The sequence below is a fragment of the Neoarius graeffei genome, chromosome 2, assembly GCF_027579695.1.
Source record: "Neoarius graeffei isolate fNeoGra1 chromosome 2, fNeoGra1.pri, whole genome shotgun sequence".
NCBI classification, from domain to species: Eukaryota; Metazoa; Chordata; class Actinopteri; order Siluriformes; family Ariidae; genus Neoarius; species Neoarius graeffei.
In genome coordinates, this window is record NC_083570.1 from 14,118,655 (window position 1) to 14,140,051 (window position 21,397).

General features: G+C 41.8%; 2 protein-coding genes across 2 annotated transcripts in view; both read left to right on the forward strand.

Moving 5' to 3' along the window:
- Window positions 1-21,397, forward strand: part of LOC132881434 (tripartite motif-containing protein 16-like) — a 137,346-nt gene that overhangs the window by 80,406 nt on the left and 35,543 nt on the right. The window lies entirely within an intron of this gene.
- On the forward strand, window positions 9,919-19,607 carry LOC132881437 (tripartite motif-containing protein 16-like). Its single transcript, XM_060913893.1, has 6 exons — window positions 9,919-10,559; window positions 11,406-11,501; window positions 11,688-11,921; window positions 12,024-12,183; window positions 18,862-18,921; window positions 19,040-19,607. Exons 1-6 carry the CDS (start codon window positions 9,957-9,959, stop codon window positions 19,573-19,575), a joined length of 1,689 nt encoding a protein of 562 aa, XP_060769876.1. The 5' UTR covers window positions 9,919-9,956; the 3' UTR covers window positions 19,576-19,607.

Here is a 21,397-nt window from a genome sequence, read left to right on the forward strand (position 1 = left end):
TCTCTCTCTCTCACACACACACACACACACACAAAGAGGAAATGACTTCACGTTTCGGAGAAAACGAAACTCAGAGACTCTCTCTCTCTCTGTCGGAGTGCATGCTGGGAGTGAGTGGAAGGGGTGTGTGTGAGCGTGAGTTGTGCCCGCTGTGGCTTGAAAGAATATTTTCTCTCTTCTATCTTTCTTCTAATTTTGTGTGTGTTGGTTAAACTGTGTGTAAAGAAAGAATTTCCTTGTTTTGCGCTTCTGAACCTTGTGGGTCGCCAATAACCAGTGTTAAAACTGGGAAGCATGGCGACTCCAGGCCCGGAAGTGTTTGAAGCACTCATGGAATTAAAGTGGTGTCGCCAATCAGAGTGGATGAGTGCAGTGTAGCGGTAGGAAACATTGTTGGACATGAAAATGTGCTTGCTGCATCTAAAATGAATAATGCCATTGTTCTTTTTCTGAGCTCTGCAGCTAAGGCGAATGAGGTAGTTCAAAAAGGCTTGACTCTGAATGGGTTGTTTACCGCCGTGCTCCCTCTCTCCACACCTGCCAGGAGAAGAATGATATCAAATGTGCCGCCTTTCCTTAAGGATGAAATGTTGGTCAGAGAGTTGGGTCGGTATGGAAAATTGGTATCTCCAGTTAAGAAAATACTTATTGGAACCAAATCAGCATTTGTGAAACATGTGTCGTTTAGACGATATACATACATGATTTTGAATAATTGTAATATGGAATCGGATCTTGTTTTGAAGTTTAAAGTCGATGACTTTGATTATACAGGTAGTCATCGACTTACGACTGCATTTGGTTACGACTGACCGGTCGTAAACTGATCTGGTCGTAAGTCGGCCTATGTTAAATGAATGTAAGTATGTTGTCATGTGCAATGATATTGTAAGCATCTTAAAGTCATATTTTATCAACATTTTCTTATGATGATGATGATGCCCTTTATTGTCACTAGTCACATGTACCAGCGAAATTAGCCATCAACCTGTCCGTACATATACAACATACAATTGACATAGGGTAGACAGGACAGGAAGACAGGGATAAAGATAAAAAGGAAACACAACATGAGGAGAGATAAGGAAAAAAAGAACACCCCCACACTATGCTCCCGTCAGGAGTACAGTGTGGGAACATTTAAAAAAATCTTTGCATAAGCACAACTACAACACAGGTACACTTTAAACACGGGACATGAGGGGGGGAGTAAGGGGGGAGGGGGAGGGGAGGAGGTAATCCAGCGCAAGCAAGCAGCCGTCCGCTCCTGCAGCCATGAAGGCGCTGGTCACGCACCCGCTTGTCACACTGGGGGTAAAAATGGTGACCGCGGAGAGTTAGAGAGGAATGCGAGGAATGAGAGCGTCTCCCGGCATTGACCTTCAGGGGGAAATGTTTTCTCAGCAACGGCCTAAAACAAGGCTGGTGCTGTCTCAGGGCGCCAAATGTCGATAAGATATGAATTGTTTGGTCTTTCCAGACGCAGTCTTTGCACGTCCTCACCACTCGTCCGTATCTGTCCATTCTATTCAAATTCAAATTGATCTCCGAAAAACGTATTCCTTGCAAAGCTGAAAGCTGCTCCGAGATAACAACCATTTTGTGGTTAAAGTTCTGAATGTCCACAGTCCGAGCGCCAACAGCTTTGCCCACCATTCCAATATCGGGCAGCTTTGTGGGGCTTTGAACAGCTGTCACCGTTGTCTGATTTCCTTGATATACCAGGGCAATGCCTAATCCAATCAGCAAAAGTCCTGTAATCATGGGTCCGAATAGGTAGATATCTTCAATGTCCTCCACAGAAAGAATCGCCAGGCACACGATCTGCCACCGCTCCCACGCGTCCATCGTGTAACCAGCCGCAAACGTTCCGGCAGGACAAACAGGTTCCCCCGAACACAAAACTGTGTCAATTTCGTTAGGAGACCAATTTATCAATTCCATGCTTTTTAGTTTAGAAAGTAATGCAGGAAGAGTCTCTTCAAAAAGTACAGCAGACGAGACAAAACACAGAAGCACAAGCAGGGAAAAAAGAGAGGGAGAGCAGAATGCGACCACCTTCCGTGGAAGCACGGAGAGAAACTCAGGTAATGAAAGGTATTTCATTACCTTGGCTCATTATTTGGTTTAAGTCAAACACTGCATACTACACTGCGTACAGTACAATTCGTTTAATATGTGCAAAACAAAAAATACAAAATACAGGTGTGAAAAATAGAAAACATTTTAGTTTGAAACATACCAAAATACAAATGTAAAACATAGCAAGATACAAAATTTAGTGACCGCTGGCATCACTGGTGCTTGGCTGTGGGTCGTCTACGTCATCATCAGCTGTTGCAGCGCTCGGGCTGGTGGGAGGATTTGCTTGTTTCATAAACCAGGAGCTGGGGTGGAAACTGTATGATGGAGTGCGCGAGGGAGCGCGAGAGAGACTGCGCATGTGCCTGGAGCTGGGGCGGAAACCATTGTACGCGGCGAGAGGCGCTGCCGGGAGCTGGGGCGGAAACTGTCGTACACTCAGCTAGCTCAGCTGGGAAACACTTGCCAGTCATAACCAGACGGTCGTAAAGTCGATTGGTCGTAAGTCGACGACTACCTGTACTGTGTTTGTGTCCACTGAATCTATGCGCTGTTTTGGTTGTGGGAAGACAGGACATGCTGTTCAAACTTGTCCAGAACAGGTAGCAAGTGCGTCAAGCGGACACACTGATGTTAACCGCGATTCAGAAACCAGCGCTGGTGCTGAGGAACCCGGTGCAGAAGCGCAACCCTCTGCTGCTGAGCGAGGTGGCCCATAGTTGCACCGGCTCCGTTACGAGCGGAGGGAGAGGAGAGGGATGTTGGGGCTCAGGATAGTAGTGATAATTTGAGTGAAAATGTTAGCAAACCTTCTGAGAATACGATTGTGGAAAAAAACGATACTAGTAACATGTTAGACGAGACTGAAAACAAAGAAGCGATTAATTCGCAGGCTGAAATGCCAATGAGTCAAGAGGAACTAGATGCTGATCAGGCTCCTTTTAAGAAACCTGAGAGAAAGATGAGTCTTAAACAGAAACCTGCAAAAAAAAAAAAAATCAGGAAGGGGAAAGAGTCCGAGTCTTGCAGATGATTGTGAGAGTGATTCAGGTGCTTCTGTCTGCTCACAAAAAAGTGCACCTGCCTCTGAGTTAATCAGTTGGACTGTTGGTTATGATGTTAGTGTACCCCTTGTTACGATGTAATAACAGAGCACAGGTAAGTAATAGTAAATGCTAATAGATGGACCAGTAATAGAAGACTATGAGCTTGTGAGAGCCTTTGTTGTTGAGTAATCAAAAGACACAGGCAACAGTGGTTTGAGTTTTTTTTGTGTGTGGCCACTTGTTATTAATAACCAATAACACAATGAAAATACAAGTTTGTTGCAAGACATTCAATGAAAAATAACAACTAAAATAATAAAGCCGGCAAAATAAAACCCTCTGTCCCAAAGTTAGCGTTGGGGCCCTTTTTCTTCAGATCCGTGTCAAGTGTATCAGTGTATGTGTATTCTGTCCTACCACACAGTCCGTGAGGAAGGGGGAATGAAGGAATCCTTCAACACTCTCAGTTCAATATCGGTGGTTTCGATGTGGCTCGCCACCCAGCTCACACTGGGAATCTATGAATCATGGACTCTAGAAACAATCTCTCTGGATCTCTGGAAACCTCACACGAACCCAGCTGGAAACTCCCCGATAGACGGTGGTCCGTGGCTGGGACCTCATCAAATGAAGTCACAGAAAAAAAAACCTGACCTACAGAGAGGTCAAAGCAGATCCAAATAGCATGTTGATTACCACCAATCAATAATACTCATTTGCATTAACCGGTTTAAATCATGCTCTCAAAAGGTTTAGTTGTACAACAAAAATCAAATCTATCTTTAGTTCAAGAGTTCAAGTATTAATTTGTAGTTGCGAAACTATAAATACATTCAAAGTGCTTTTTTAATTATATTCAAGTACTGTAGTTACATTAATAACTGTTTCAAGAGCTGAAATAGTTTTAGTTACATTAGTAACAAAGAAAATATTTTTCAAAATTAAAAAAATATATTGTATAATTTGGTAGAAACCTGCATTAAATTCAGAAACCCCATGGTAGCTAGAGGCATTAAGGCCTAACGTGCTTAACTGTATTTCCTTGCACCGGTAACAATGAGAAACTGCACTAAATATTTACCTCTTTAAGTACCGCAAGCACACACATCAGGGTTGTTTTACAATCAGGGTACGCAAGCTAAAAAAATCACATTTAACACTTATTATCTTCAATATCAAAAGGCTTGACTAAATAAACTTGGTTGTTTATTGTAGCCCTGTGATAGCTCTATTTACCATGCAAAAAAATTTGGTGATAACGTTATTTTTGGTGAATGTATGGCAATATATGTCATATTTAGCAAAATTACTCATGTCATTTAGAAAAAGTGCTTTTTTGACCATAGGTAGCTCCAAAAGGGATGCACTTAAATCATTCTTTATACCATAAAACACATATTTGGTTCCATATCATTGGAAACATAGTTAAGTTTTAATGTTGAATGCCAGTAAGTTTTCAGACTATTTTGATCAAATTAGTATGGAATTATGTCAAAAAAAGTCCTCTCCGAGACAGCTAATTTTTCAATATAAAATAACATATCTAAAATGATTATTTTCATCCTAAAACGTGGTCAAGATATTGGGACATAAATATTAGAAACAAATAACACAAAGCTTACAGCCTTATATTTAAAAGCACTATGGAAGTAGTGGATTCTGAATTGTCAAAAAAATGTCCTTTCCGAGAATCACTTCATTTGTTTCTCCCAGCCCTGCTTAAAGCTACACTTAATCTTCTTTATCTTATAACAGATTACACAAAACTACCATACACACATGTCAAAAAATTACCTGAAATCTGTTCTTTAACTTGTCCTGCACTTAAAAACTGGTACAAGAACCAATTTGAATCAATTTGAATTTTGGACCCCTGTGACACAAACTTTGTACCCTGATTATAAAACAACCCATCAAGCAGTCTCACCAATATCTTATTTTTTTTTCAACATATGCAATGAACAACAGCTTAGAAAAATATCCCTTAGGCCCTGTCCACACGGCAACAGATTCAGGTGAATCTGATAAAATTGTTTATCGTTTCGGCCTGGCGTCCACACGGCACCGGTGTTTTGGGTGCCCCAAAACGAAATCTTTTGAGAACGGGTTCCAGAGTGGAAAAATCTGGCAACGGCGCCGTTGCGAAGTCGTCTGGATGAGTAGAACGGATTTGTTTACGATGACATCATAACCACATGACTGTGAGTGCTTCACGCTGGGTAGAAGTGTAACGAACTCGATGCGAGTTGTCAACAAATAAAAAGGGAAAAAAGGAGCGATCTCACCTCTTCAGATGTTGGTTTAAGTCTGACAATACATTCCTCAAAAAGGGTGTAGAAGAACAAAGTAATCCATCAACGTGTAGCATTCAATTTATTCCGGACCATTAAAGAATTCTGGAGGATATCAGAATGTTGGCGGCTTCCATCTATCCCCATTCATTCCTCTCTCTCTCCATCTACCCCCATTCATTCCTCTTTCCGCATCTCCATTCAAAAAACGAGCAGAAGGTGAGTGCGTGTGACAGTGACAGGGTGAGTGACACAGAAGAAGCTAGGCTCATGCTCGCCCTGAATTTCTCTTAAAGTGAAGGCAGAAGAACGTTCAGCGCCTGGCCAGGCTTTCTATGTATTAATTTACATAGACGTTTTAATATGAAATATAAATAAGTGTATTAGACAATAGATACTATTTTACGCTACTGATTAATAATCAAAACTTTATGTGGCTGATGCTACAGAAGAAGGGGTTTATGCGCATGCGTAAACCCCTTCTATTGTTCTGGTGTCTCAGATGGGACCGTCTTACAGCGCACCTAGAGGTGTGGCATGTGTATTGCATTGTTTTCAGCAAGCGTTGCGTTGCCATATGTACCTGAAATTTTAGTGATCCGTTGCCCATGTGGACGCGATATTTAAAAAAAAAATCTCGTTGTCGTGTGGATGTAGCCTTAGTAAATAACAATAAACAACACTGAAATGATTATTTAGATGTGACACCAACAAGCTAAGTTGCTAAGTTCAGGTCAATGGCCCATTAGCATCACAGCTGCACCGATTAACAACTTTCAGATGCTTTGCAATCAACCAAACAAGTTAAAGAGTGTTTTTTTTCTTTCACTCACTGAGAGATCAATTTAGGAACGAGCGTTCCAGCAATTACCCTCGCCCGGTCGACAGAAATCATCCGGTCTCACACTGCTCAATAAAGTTTAAATATTAACAATATACCGGTCAACCAGTGTTTAACATCATAAAGAATTATTCCAACTCAGTTTAAAACATTATTTTCAGGTCTTACCCCGTGGATGAAAACAGGTTTTATCTGTGTTTGGATCAGACAGCGCACGAGGCAGCAACCGTAAACATGACCGCAAAACAGGAAGCGACGACCGGACGTAACCTACGAGGTTGATCACCTGGGACGCACGAGGTGCACTAATTGGCTATTTGGGAAGCTCGTTCTACATAGCCTTCTGCAGCAACTCTTTTTTTTTCCCTCTCTATTTCTCCTTTTCTCCATTTTAAACACTTTTCAATAGTTTTTAGTGCATATAATCAATTTCAATGAATTATTTGTAAAGCATCTATTTATTTCAAAATAAAATGAATTGCTTTTAGAATTTTAATGACTGCTCAATGACTTTCAATGAATTTTTTTTTTCACAAATAAAATGGATTATTTTAAGGGGATAGTCTTAACAAAATTATGTCACTTTACAGCCTGGGCTACACCTGCCTGAGAAACCGTCATGCTGATGTGACAAATATAGCCACATGGGTTTGGGAGTACTTCGGAAAACCATTATCACTTAACACAGTCCGCCGTTGTATCCAGAAATGCAACTTGAAGCTGTATTACTCAAGGAGGAAGCTATTCATCAATTCTATACAGAAACACTGCTGATTGTCTCTGGGCCGGAACTCATATCAGATGGACTGAAAGACAGCAGAAACATGTCCTGTGGTCAGATGAGTCCACATTTTAGCTTGCTTTCTGTTGAGTTCTCAGTGCCAAAGGTGAACACGACCATTCAGTTTGTTATCAGAGAAAGGTGCAAAGCTAGCATCTGTGATGGTATGGGGGGGGCATAAGTGCCCACCGCATGGGTGAGTTGCATGTGTATGAAGGTACCATTGATATATTGGGGCATATAATGGGATTTTAGAGACACATGTTCATCAAGGCGATGTCTTTTCTCAGGAAGTCCATGCTTATATGCCAGGCCTCATTCTGCACGAGCTACAACAGCATGGCTTCGGAGACACAGCGTGCGTGTGCTTAACTGGCCTGCTGCCAGTCCAGATCTGACTCCGATTGAGAATGTATGGCGCATCATGAAGAGGAGAATCAGACAACAGTAACTAAGGACTGTTGAGCAGCTGAAGTCTTGTATCAAGCAAGAATGGACAATAAGTCCAACAACAATTAGTGTCCTCAGATCCCATATGATAAAAAAGTGTCATTAAAAGTAAAGGTGAGGTAACACAGCAGTAATAATGCCTCTGTCCCAACTTTTATTGAGTGTGTTTCAGCCATCAAATTCTAACTTTGTTTATAGTTACAGTGGTGCTTGAAAGTTTGTGAACCCTTTAGAATTTTCTATATTTCTGAATAAATATGACTTAAAACATCATCAGATTTTCACACAAGTCCTAAAAGTAGATAAAGAGAACCCAGTTAAACAAATGAGACAAAAATATTATACGTGGTCATTTATCTACTGAGGAAAATAATCCAATATTACATATCTTTGAGTGGCAAAAGTATGTGAACCCCTCGGATTAGCAGTTAATTTGAAGGTGAAATTAGAGTCAGGTGTTTTCAATCAATTGGGATGGCAATCAGGTGTGAGTGGGCACCCTATTTTATTTAAAGAACAGGGATTGATCAAAGTCTGATCTTCACAACACATGTTTGTGGAAATGTATCATGGCACGAACAAAGGAGGTTTCTGAGGACCTCAAAAAAAGCGTTGTTGATGCTCATCAGGCTGGAAAAGGTTACAAAACCATCTCTAAAGAGTTTGGACTCCACCAATCCACAGTCAGACAGATTGTGTACAAATGGAGGAAATTCAAGACCATTGTTACCCTCCCCAGGAGTGGTCGACCAACAACGATCACTCCAAGAGTAAGGTGTGTAATAGTCTGCGAGGTCACAAAGGACCCCAGGGTAACTTCTAAGCAACTGAAGGCCTCTCTCACATTGGCTAATGTTAATGTTCATGAGTCCACCATCAGGAGAACACTGAACAACAGTGGTCTGCATGGCAGAGTTGCAAGGAGAAAGCCACTGCTCTCCAAAAAGAACATTGCTGCTTGTCTGCAGTTTGCTAAAGATCATGTGGACAAGCCAGAAGGCTATTGGAAAAATGTTCTGTGGATGGATGAGACAAAAACAGAATTTTGGTTTAAATGAGAAGCATTATGTTTGCAGAAAGGAAACCACTGCATTCCAGCATAAGAACCTTATCCCAGCTGTGAAACATGGTGGTGGTAGTATCATGGTTTGGGCCTGTTTTGCTGCATCTGGGCCAGGACGGCTTGCCATCATTGATGGAAGAATGAATTCTGAATTATACCAGTGAATTCTAAAGGAAAATGTCAGGACATCTGTCCATGAACTGAATCTCAAGAGAAGGTGGGTCATGCAGCAAGACAACGACCCTAAGCACACAAGTCATTCTACCAAAGAATGGTTAAAAAAGAATAAAGTTAATGTTTTGGAATGGCCAAGTCAAAGCCCTGGCCTTAATCCAATCCAAATGTTGTGGAAGGACCTGAAGTGAGCAGTTCATGTGAGGAAACCCACCAACATCCCAGAGTTGAAGCTGTTTTGTTCAGAGGAATGGGCTAAAATTCCTCCAGGCTGGTGTGCAGGACTGATCAGCAGTTACCGAAAATGTTTAGTTGCAGTTATTGCTGCACAAGGGGGTCACACCAGATACTGAAAGCAAAGGTTCACATACTTTTGCCACTCACAGATATGTAATATTGGGTCATTTTCCTCAATAAATAAATGACCAAGTATAATATTTTTGTCTCATTTGTTTAACTGGGTTCTCTTTATCTACTTTTCAGACTTGTGTGAAAATCTGATGATGTTTTAGGTCATATTTATGCAGAAATATTGAAAATTCTAAAGGGTTCACAAACTTTCTAGCACCACTGTACAAAATATAATTAAGTTTGTCAGTAAAACTATTTGTCAGTAAAAATATTTACTTTGTACTTTTGTCAGTGAAATGAAGGTTTATGTAAATTAATAAATGAGAGATTTTTGTTTTTATTGCATTTTGGAAAATATCCCAATTTTTCTGGAAATGGGGTTAGTACATGTATGAGACTTCTTCACAGTGCTGAAGCTGTCATCACATTAATCACATTTTGTGAATTTTACTTTATGTACTTTATTACAAAAGCTGCAATTGTAAATTTTTGAAAATGGATCAAATAAAAAATGGATGTAATTAAGGATGTACTTTTATATCCAGGTCATTTAGTTTGATTGTTAATAGATGGCTTGGAAAATATTTGTGAGTTTTGCAGAGAGTAGTGTACAAGTGTACACATATATACACAGCTTAGAATGTTATATTGTGCAGTTTGGAGGTTTTTATTTTTCCTCAGAAAAAAAAACTGTGTCCAAGAAATGGTTAACAGAGGAACGTTCATGAACTCTGTCTTTGTGCTCCTGCTCCTCCTCCTCTCTCTCTCTCTCTCTCTCTCACTGACACAGAAAACAAGGAAATGACTTCGCATTTCAGAGGAAACAAAACTTAGAGTCTCTCTCTCTCTCTCTCCCTCATTGTGTGAGTTCAGGAAAATGGCCGAGGCCAGTATTTCAGTAGATCAGCTTTCAGTGGACCAGTTCCTCTGTTCAGTTTGTCTGGATCTACTGAAAGATCCAGTGGCGATCCCCTGTGGTCACAGTTTCTGTAAGGTGTGTATTAATGACTGCTGGGATCAGGATGAGAAGAGCGGAGTTTATCGCTGTCCTCAGTGCAGAGACACTTTCACACCAAGGCCTGTTCTACGCAGAAACAACATGCTGTCTGAAGTGGTGGAGAAACTGAACAAGAAGACTGAAGTCCAAGCTGCTTCTCCTGCTCACTGTTACGCTGGACCTGGAGATGTGGAGTGTGATTTCTGCACCGGGAGAAAACACAAAGCCGTCAGGTCCTGTCTGGTGTGTGTGGCTTCCCTTTGTGAAACTCATTTAAAACCTCATCTTGAAATTCCTGCTTTGAAAAAGCACAAGTTAGTCGAAGCTTCTGGAAATCTACAAGAGAAGATCTGCTCTCAGCATGATAAAGTGCTGGAGATCTACTGTCGTACTGACCAAAGCTTCATCTGTTATCTCTGTACGATGCATGAACACAGAGGTCATGATACAGTCGCAGCTGCAGCGGAAAGAACTGAAAAACAGGTGAGAACGTTTTAGAGACATTTTTCGAACCAATTCATCCTAATTTTTTCTCGTGTCTACAATCAGCTGTTTTAACCTGGTTACAAATTAATCAAACGTTTAAAAATTTTACATTTGTGTGTTCATCAGAAAGATTTGTCAATGTACTAAAAGATCATTAAAGTGGAATATAACATCATTAAGAGAATGTTTAATGTATTGTTGTAAAATGTGATAAATTCATTCATACTTAAACCTCCTGAATGATGCAGCAAAAAACATTCACCTTCCAGTCAGGAGATGATGAGTTTAAATCCCATCGATGCTCTACGCCAGCATAACTGGGCCAGATCTCATCTCATCTCATCTCATTATCTCTCACCGCTTTATCCTTTTCTACAGGGTCACAGGCAAGCTGGAGCCTATCCCAGCTGACTACGGGCGAAAGGCGGGGTACACCCTGGACAAGTCGCCAGGTCATCACAGGGCTGACACATAGACACAGACAACCATTCACACTCACATTCACACCTACGGTCAATTTAGAGTCACCAGTTAACCTAACCTGCATGTCTTTGGACTGTGGGGGAAACCGGAGCACCCGGAGGAAACCCACGCGGACACGGGGAGAACATGCAAGCTCCACACAGAAAGGCCCTCGCCGGCCACGGGGCTCGAACCTGGACCTTCTTGCTGTGAGGCAACAGCGCTAACCACTACACCACCGTGCCGCCCCGGGCCAGATCTCTCCTCTGTCAATTAGAACAACATTAGCCGTGTGGGTGTGAGCTCATGTATATAGAAGGAGCAGATGCAGGAAGAAGTGGAGGAAAAATAACAAACATCTAAACAGCTAAATGTTCACAGAGTGAGTTAAAGGAGGAGCAGATGAAATCCCAGCAGAGAATCCAGGAGAAGCAGAAGAAGGTGCAGGAGCTGAAACAGGCTGTGAACACTATAAAGGTGAGCAGTGAGGAGAGACAGAGCTGCTCCTAGAAACACACACAACATGGACAACGAGTCATTTACAGTCCCAGTAAGAGAGGGAATGATAGATGAGCTTTAAATCTTGTGTGTGTGTGTGTGTGTGTGTGTGTGTGTGTGTGTGTGTGTGTGTGTGTGTGTGTGTGTGTGTGTGTGTCCTAACAGCGCAGTGCACAGACAGCAGTGGAGGACAGTGAGAGGATCTTTACTGAGCTGATCAGCTCCATGGAGAAAAAGCGCTGGGAGGTGACGGAGCTGATCAGAGATCAGGAGAAGGCTGAACTGAGTCGAGCTGAACGACTCCTGGAGCAACTGGAGCAGGAGATTGCTGATCTTCAGAGGAGAGTCACTGAGCTGGAGCAGCTTTCACACACACACGATCACATCCATTTCCTCCAGGTAAAACACACACACACACACACACACACCTGTCTGAATAATCTCATGAATATTTCTCCACCTTTCTCCTTCTCCATGATGTTTGTTTCTTTCTCTCTGTAGAGTTTCCAGTCTCTCTGTGTCTCTTCTGGACGTGAGGACTCACCCAGCATCACTGTCAATCAACATCTCTCATTTGATGGAGTGAGGAAATCTCTCTCTGATCTGAAAAAGAGACTCGAGGAATTCTGCCAGGAGGAATTCATCAAAATCCCTGAACATGGTGAGAGAAATCGTCCTGCTGGGAAATCTTTACTTTCTCTGCAGCACAGTAAAGAGAGACATCAAATTTCCCCAAAACACACAGAAATGATTTCAGATGATGACGTGAACTTCCTGTTATTGCTGCTCTCGACTGGAAAGATGATTTTATACACTTACACTTTTTATTCAGGTCTTAATAGTGTCAAAGCTTCTGTTTTGTTTTCAGTGATTGTACTATTAATAAAGTATAGAGGACACACACACATTTATTCACACATTCCTCCAAAGAGAGAGACAGAGAGAGAGAGAGAGACTTTGACTTTTAAAAAGCTCTTTATTACAAAATCTCAATCAAAAACAGATGTCATTACACCCCCACTATTTAAAAAAAATAAAATAACTTAATCAGATGAGATAGTTACGCTCAAGTGGGACATACTGGTCCCTCAAAAATATCCCTAAATAAAAGAACTTGCCCATTTATTTTACACAAGGCACTGTTCTGACACCATACATTTTCAAAGGAAGTAAGATCTTTCATCTCCCTATAAAAATGAAAATCAATTAAAATCCTGGACTTCACGAGAATTGCAAATCTCAAAACCAAATCATCATCCAGACTCAATTCGACCTTGTTCCTTCTGCTGACATATATGGCTAACTTAGCCTGCCCAATTAGAAAATTCAGTACTTGACATTTCTGACGATGCTTCTTAAAATATTTAAAACCAAAAATAAAAGTAGTCATTGAAAAATCTTCATTAAAAGCAGCAAACAAAGTCTTTAAAATTGAGAATAAAACACCCAGCCTCCCACACTGCATGAATGCATGAAAAACAGTTTCCCTCATTGCACAGAATGGACAATCATGACTGACATTAGGGTTTAAAACTGAAATAAAAGCATTGACTGCTATTGCACCATGCAATATACGCCACTGCAAGTCCCCACACTTTTTAATTAATGGTGACTTGTATAACGCCCTCCAATTTGGTTTGACCTTGTCTTCAACCTGAAGAACACTGCGCCAAGGTGTGTCGACCCTCGTTTGAAAAGACTTTACATTCAAAGCTAAAACACACAGCCTGTACACCATCTTGGAAGAAGGTGACCTTGTCCCCAAAAAAAGCACAGGTTTATAACACACATCCGGACATTCATACCCACTTACAGAAATACAACAATTAGGGAATTGGTCATCTTTACTTGGAACCACAACCCCCATACTGTAATCAGCCAACATTTCTGTTATATTCTCCGACAGCAAAGATTTCCATTTCACCAGAGCTTGGTTAGTGAGACGAACTGATTTCACTGCTAAATGCGCAGCTAGCATCCCAGCATTGGAAAGAGTGGGTCCAGCAACTCTGATTAAATCCCCAAGAGTGGTCACCTTGGCCTTGAGGAGCATCTCCCTACAGATGGGACATCCTTCTGAAGACAGCTCCATCCTAGATCCATATACCAAAGGTTCCAGAAGTGTCCAGTGTAGAGAGCAGGTTGCTTTGATCCTTGATCACTGTAAATAAGGACCACACCTTAAAAAGGTTCCGATAAAACACAGGCAAGTTTTTTAGGTTCATTAACTTAGGATTCATCCAGAACAAAGTCTTATCCAAACCCAGCCCCTCAAAAGACTGAAGGATGATGGATGCTGCTGCTTTCCAGCTGGTATTTACCGTCCCATTTAAAAACCTCTGCAAAAAGCGTAGGCGAAAGGCTGCCATCCGACTTGGTAGATGTATCAGACCATGTCCCCCTTCCTCTTTTGGAAGGTATAAAACACTTTGTGGAACCCAATGTAACTTATCCCAAAAAAAATTTAATAAGATGGACTGGATCTTTGATAAAAACTGGACAGGAGGGTCAACACACGCAAGGCGATGCCAGAGGGAGGAAGCAACCAGGTTATTGATGACAAGTACGCGCCCTCTGTAGGACATATTTTTCACCAAAAAATTCCATTTTTCAAGGCGGCCTTTAACCTTTTCGACAATTCCATCAAAATTTTTTTGCATAAAAGAACCATTCCCCAAATACACACCCAGGTACTTAAAACCATCTTTTGTCCATAATAACCCGCCAGGAAGAGATGGTGCACCATTAGGCCACTTGCCAATTTGCAGAGCTTCACTTTTTCCCCAGTTTACCTTAGCAGAGGAACATACTTGAAAATTATTAAAAATTTGCAACATGGTATTAACTTCCCCCTGGCTACTTATAAGTATGGCCACATCATCTGCATAAGCAGATAACTTAAAACTGTAGTCATAATTAGGAAACTTAAGCCCATTGATACTACTCCTTAATTTGATCAGAAGCGGTTCAATGGCCAAGGAGTAAAGCATACCTGACAAGGGACAACCTTGTCTAATACCCCTACCTACTTTAAAAGGAACGCACAAGTCACCATTTATTTTCAGTATACTTTCAATGTCACTGTACAAAGCTCTAATTTTGTAAATAAAACCAGGGCTAAAACCAAAGGCTTCTAAAACACAAATTAAATAATTATGCTCAATGCGATCAAATGCCTTTTCTTGGTCAACTAATATAAGGCCAAAATCCAACTTTTGGTTATTCCCAATTTCTAAAATATCTCTTATAAAAGCAATATTGTCATGTATCACCCTCCCTGGCACACAGTAGGTTTGGTCAGGATGAATTACCGCCCCCAAAACCTTAGACAGTCTACCGGCCAACAATTTAGATAGCAGACGATACTCTGCACAGAGGACTGAGACAGGTCTCCATGATCTTATATCGCTGAGATCCCCTTTCTTTGGCTACAAGGTAATCACTGCCCGTCGACAGCTTAGAGGCAACTTTCCCCTAGTCAAGCTATCGTTCAATACAAGCAGCAAATCTGCACCAATGACTGGCCAGAAACACTTGTAGAATTCAATGGGCAACCCATCTATGCCTGGTGTCTTGCCACTCTCCATACTTCGGAGAGCCTCCTGCAGTTCCTCTAAGGTCAAAGCCTTACAGAGGTTCACATTGGCTTTACTAGACACTTGTGGGAAATTCTCAAGAAAGTCATGAATAAAAACCTGCTCACTGGGTAGTTCACTCCTAAAAAGTTCTTTATAAAAATTGACCGCTTGCTTTCGAATTTCTCTTTTATCAGTCAAGAGTGCTCCGTCCTCTGATTTTAAGGAATGCAGCAGCCGTTTTTGGCCATTCTTCCGCTCTAGACTGAAAAAGAACTTAGACGAGGCATCCATCTGTTCGGCATTTTGAAACCGTGATCTGACCAAAGCACCTTGAGCAGGGATATCTAGTAAGTCCGCCATTATTTTTTTTTTTCAAATTCAACTTTGTTATAATATCCTGGTCGCTTGATTGGCTTACTAAATCTTGGAGCTCCATTATATCCTTTTCCAAGAGTTTAATATTTTGAACTATGTCTCTGGTCACATTGGAAGTATACTGTTGACATAGTTGTTTTATTTTGGTTTTGGTCATATCCCACCACTGCTGAACAGACTGAAAAGAAGACTTCAGAGGACTAAAATCATTCCAAAAAAATGTAAAAACCTCTCTAAAATGGGCATCATTTAAAAGGCTAGAATTAAAATGCCAGTAAGCACTCTTAGGCTTAATATAATTTGCTAAGAACCATAGAATGATCTGAAAACCCAACTGGAAAAATAAAACAACCTCTATAAAAGCTCAGTTGATGTTTAAAACCATAAAATCTGTCTAATCTTACCAAAGATATTCTGTTGCCATAAGAATGTACCCATGTATACTGTTTTTGCATATGATGGAAGTTACGCCATATGTCAACTAAATCATGTGAGCTAATCAGCTCAGCAAGTCTTTTTTGAGATGGCATATGAGGTTCAACATGGTTTCTGTCCAGGCTACTTGCAGTGCAATTAAAATCCCCACCCAACACTAAAACATCATCAGAATTGCAATTTCTAAGGGTGCCTTCTAGAGTCTGCAAAAAAATCATTCTATCTATGGCCCTGGTTGGAGCATAAACACATATAAAAACAAAACATTTTTTCTCTACCTGGGCTTTTACTTTTAGAAGTCTTCCACAGACTACTTCCTCAACCTGATAAGTGGTAGGCATAAAATTTTTTGAAAAAAGAATAGCAACACCTCCGCTAGTGGAGTTATTGTGACTTAAAATGGGAAGACCTTCAAACTCTCTTTCCCAGTCTAGACTGTTTCCTATATCAGTGTGGGTTTCTTGTGCAAAACCCACATCAATCCTTTTTTGTTTAAATAATTAAAAAAAAAGTGCTCTTTTAGCACGGTCCCTTGCACCATTTAAATTAAGTGAGGCAATATGCAACTCACTCATGAGCTGGAAAAATAAGAAAAACTTGAACATTATGTAAGTTAGCTGAGGCAAATTTTGACTGTTTTTAATCATTAAGATCTAACAAAGCTCTTAGCTTAGTTAGAATTTTCTTTAAACGATAGACCTCAGTGTTTTCAAAAACTCCATCTGCCATGTAGGTTTTCACTTTCTGCATAAATTGCTCAACGTCAGGGAAAAACTCATCGATTTGAACATGTCGTATAAACTTCGTCTTCGCAAGAAACATTTTGATTTCGTGTAAATCATAGGAACGACTTGGATAACCACTTTGTCGTAAGGTGCAGTGCACACTACAGTCAGACACCTCGCCCTCACTTTCAACATCAGTAGTAGTGGACTGTAGTTCAATTAAACTATTTTTCTTTGCCTGACGTCGGGGCCGCGCCTTCCCCTTCCTTTTATTGGGAACTTTAAACTCCTCATCGTTAAAGGTGAGTGACCCATCTTCTGCCACAACTGGGGTAAGAACTTCACTCTCTTGTGAATTAGCCTCACTCATTTCTGCATCAAATTTGACTTGCTCACTCACTGATTCAGCTGAAACTACCGGATCAATGGGTGCGACATCGGCTGTTTCAGCTTCAGTTTGCACTTGTGGCACGGGTGGATTTTCTGCCCCCTCACCACCTCTTTCAGTTTGCACTTGAGGTGCGAGTGGATTTTCTGCCCCCTCACCACCTCCTTCAGTTTGCACTTGAGGTGCGAGTGGATTTTCTGCCCCCTCACCACCTCCTTCAGTTTGCACTTGAGGTGCGAGTGGATTTTCTGCCCCCTCACCACCTCCTTCAGTTTGCACTTGAGGTGCGAGTGGATTTTCTGCCCCCTCACCACCTCCTTCAGTTTGCACTTGAGGTGCGAGTGGATTTTCTGCCCCCTCACCACCTCCTTCAGTTTGCACTTGAGGTGCGAGTGGATTTTCTGCCCCCTCACCACCTCTTTCAGTTTGCACTTGAGGTGCGAGTGGATTTTCTGCCCCCTCACCACCTCCTTCAGTTTGCACTTGAGGTGCGAGTGGATTTTCTGCCCCCTCACCACCTCCTTCAGTTTGCACTTGAGGTGCGAGTGGATTTTCTGCCCCCTCACCACCTCTTTCAGTTTGCACTTGAGGTGCAAGTGGATTTTCTGCCCCCTCACCACCTCCTTCAGTTTGCACTTGAGGTGCGAGTGGATTTTCTGCCCCCTCACCACCTCCTTCAGTTTGCACTTGAGGTGCGAGTGGATTTTCTGCCCCCTCACCACCTCCTTCAGTTTGCAAGCCACTCTGAGAGGCCTGTCCAGCATCATTGTTACTTTCTGGTCGCTTTTTAGGACAAGAACGTACCATATGCCCAGTTTCCCCACAGCCAAAACATCTCATAATATGGGTAGTTGCATATACACCATAATTGACACCATCCACCTTTATATTGATGGCCAGATCCAAGTCACTGTTCCCCTCAACAATCATAAACACAAAGCGCCGAAAGGACACGACATGTTTTAAGAGTGGCGATTTGCTAGCTATTCCAATCTTTTTCACTGATGAAACAACTTTGCCATACCTAGATAATGATTCAAGCAACACTTCGTCTTTTATAAAAGGCGGAACGTTGGAAATAATAACCTTCTTCGAAGGTGTTGCCAACGGAGTCACAGGAATAAATTCACCGTTTACTCCAATGCCTCTTTCAACCAAAATGTTTACAAATTCAGTCTTTGCAAGAAACACAACAACCGCTTTATTCATGCGTGCGGCAGACACTATATTTTCATGCCCAATGATTTTCCCGATTGCCAAACTGCAATCCTCTACACTATCAGAGGAAATGATCCTAATTCCATGCTGCCGCGTTAAAGTTTCAAACCTCTCCGCGCCTGAAGCCGTCATGCTTCCGACACAGGGGAGCAGACGCTCAAGCTTGGGAGGAAAAACTAAACTCAAAAAAACAACTCTACACTAGCCACAATCTACAAAACAACCATAAGAAAAGAAAAAAATACCAAGAAAAAGTTAGAAAATAGAGAGAAAGGGTGCGAAGCACCCAAACGACTCACTCACACACACACGCTCCGCAGCTCCACCCACTCACTCACGCATGCGCACAATGAGAGAGAGAGAGAGAGTTCATAAGTCATATGAATAACATTTATTCTGTAGTCATTAGTTCCAAAGCAGCTCTCTGCTCGTGCTCATGTTATTAATAAAGTTTATTTCTCCGTCGTTCAAAAATCTCATTTAAATCCCACACCTAGAGAATGTGTTTTCTAAAATAAAACGCTGATTAAACATCAGACACAAATTGTATCACTTTAAACTGTTTCCGTCTTTTACAGAACCTGATTTTTCATCTCCATTGTGTTTCTGTGTCTCCACAGCTGCAGCAGTTCAGATGATTTTACCCTCAGAACCAAAGAGCAGAGAAGATTTTCTGCACTGTACGTGTAAAACATACACACACACACACACACACACACACACACACAGTGTCTCACTCTCCACATAAATCTATGCTGTGATTAATATCTAACATGTTCACATTTCTCATGTGTTTAGATTTCTGTGATCTGACTCTGGATCCCAACACAGTACATTATTACCTCATTCTGTCTGAGAAGAACAGAGTGGTGACGTGCAGTGAGAGAAAGCAGCCGTACTCTGATCATCCAGAGAGATTTGACTTCCACTGGCAGGTGTTGTGTAAAGAGAGAGTGTGTGGACGCTGTTACTGGGAGGTGGAGTGGAGCAGTGAGGGATATGTGTACATATCAGTCTCATATAAAGACATCAGAAGTAAAGGATGGGGTAAAGAGTGTGGGTTTGGATTCAACAATCAGTCCTGGAGTCTGCGGTGTTCTTCTTCTTCTTCTCTCTCTTTCCATCACAACAACATTCAGACTGATCTCAGAGTTCCATCCCCCTCCAGAATAGGAGTGTATGTGGATCACAGTGCAGGAACTCTGTCCTTCTACAGCGTCTCTGACACGATGAAGCTCCTCCACAGAGTCCACACCACATTCACTCAGACTCTATACGCTGGGTTCAATTTACCTTCTTTTGGATCAACTGTGAGATTGTGTGATCCAAAATAAAATATTAAATGATTTGACGTTTTTAAAATTAAGATGAACAGCTTTACTTTTATATAGAGAGTTTAAGTCCAATAAAGATGGAACATGAGGAAAGTCTTTTAGACACGGGCGCAGATAGAGGGGGGGACGGGGGGATTCGTCCCACCCAGATTTAAATTCACCTCGTTCGGTCCCCCCCACTTATAGGGAGGAAAAAACGTCTATGCTGTCTTTCTTTGCATAACGCAAACCTCACGGAAAAATCAAAAGACTAATTACCATTCGGTTTATTGAGGTGCACAGCAGTACAGACGTAGTTGCAACTGCGCAGACTGCACAGGTTGCGAGCTCGAGCTTGGTTGCTATGGTTACCCACAACAAGTTTGACAGGCATATCGGGGACAGCTCCTCCTAGTTCAGGACCCCAGCATGGCATGATGAAGGGTGCCAAAAGGCAGAAAATGATTGCATCGTTTTTTCCAAAAAAAAAAAAAAACGACTAAGTAAACTGTGCCTTACTTTATCATATCACCTTGCAATTTTTTGATAGTCTGTTCAAAGTAATGTCCTAGTGAAAGTAAAATCGTACGGAGTAGAGATGCCTTTCTGGTAGCCTCCTCCTTTCGGTGGCAGCAGTGCTCAGAAGGCAGTTTTAATGTTTAATCTGGCGTTCCCTGCCATAATTTCAGCGAGCATATTGTTTCATAAGGAAACTTTGCGAAGAGTTGTTGACTGACTGCCGCTCACGCAACACACAGGCATAGTTAGAAAGTCAGGATGCACTGGTTACACTTTACACACACACACGTAGCCCAGCCTCTCGCTATGTTTAACAGTTGGAACTTCACGGTTTTAAAACTAGTTTTGCAATTTCTGTGCGTGATGATAATGTGTTAACTTTGGATTTCCATAGGCTATGTTAAAATGTTATCATTGTCCTGGCCTGCAGGTAGTTCCTGGTGATGGCAGTGAGGGAGGTGAAATAACATGTATACACACTACCGTTCAAAAGTTTGGGGTCACCCAGACAATTTTGTGTTTTCCATGAAAAGTCACACTTTTATTTACCACCATAAGTTGTAAAATGAATAGAAAATATAGTCAAGACGTTTTTCTGGCCGTTTTGAGCATTTAATCGACCCCACAAATGTGATGCTCCAGAAACTCGGGCCAAGTTTACATTAGACCGTATCTGTCTCGTTTTCTTCGCGGATGCACTGTCTGTTTACATTAAAACGCCTGGAAACGCTGGGAAACGGGAATCCGCCAGGGTCCACGTATTCAATCCAGATCGTGTCTGGTCCGGTGCTGTGTAAACATTGAGAATACGCGGATACGCTGTGCTGAGCGTCGTCATTGGACAACGTCACTGTGACATCCACCTTCCTGATTCGCTGGCGTTGGTCATGTGATGCGACTGCTGAAAAACGGTGTGGACTTCCGCCTTGTATCACCTTTCATTAAAGAGTATAAAAGTATGAAAATACTGCAAATACTGCCCATTGTGTAGTTATGATTGTCTTTAGGCTTGCCATCCTTCCACTTGCAAGTGGTAAGTGACGCGCATACCCGATATGCACTGAGGTCACACACACAGCGGCTCAGTCCCGAATCACTGCTCGTGCACTTCACTCGCGCGCTCTGTGAGCTGCGCAGGGCCGGAGTGCGCACCCTCCAGAGGGCACTCGCTGTTCAGGGTAGAGTGATTTGGAGCGCAGGATGCCTGCGGAGCCGCGCGTATCCGTGTATTGACGTTGCTGTGCGCACGCGAATCGTGTATTGGTGTTGCTGTGTGCACACTAATCGTTTTAAAAACGTTAATCTGATGAGCCGCTGATACGGT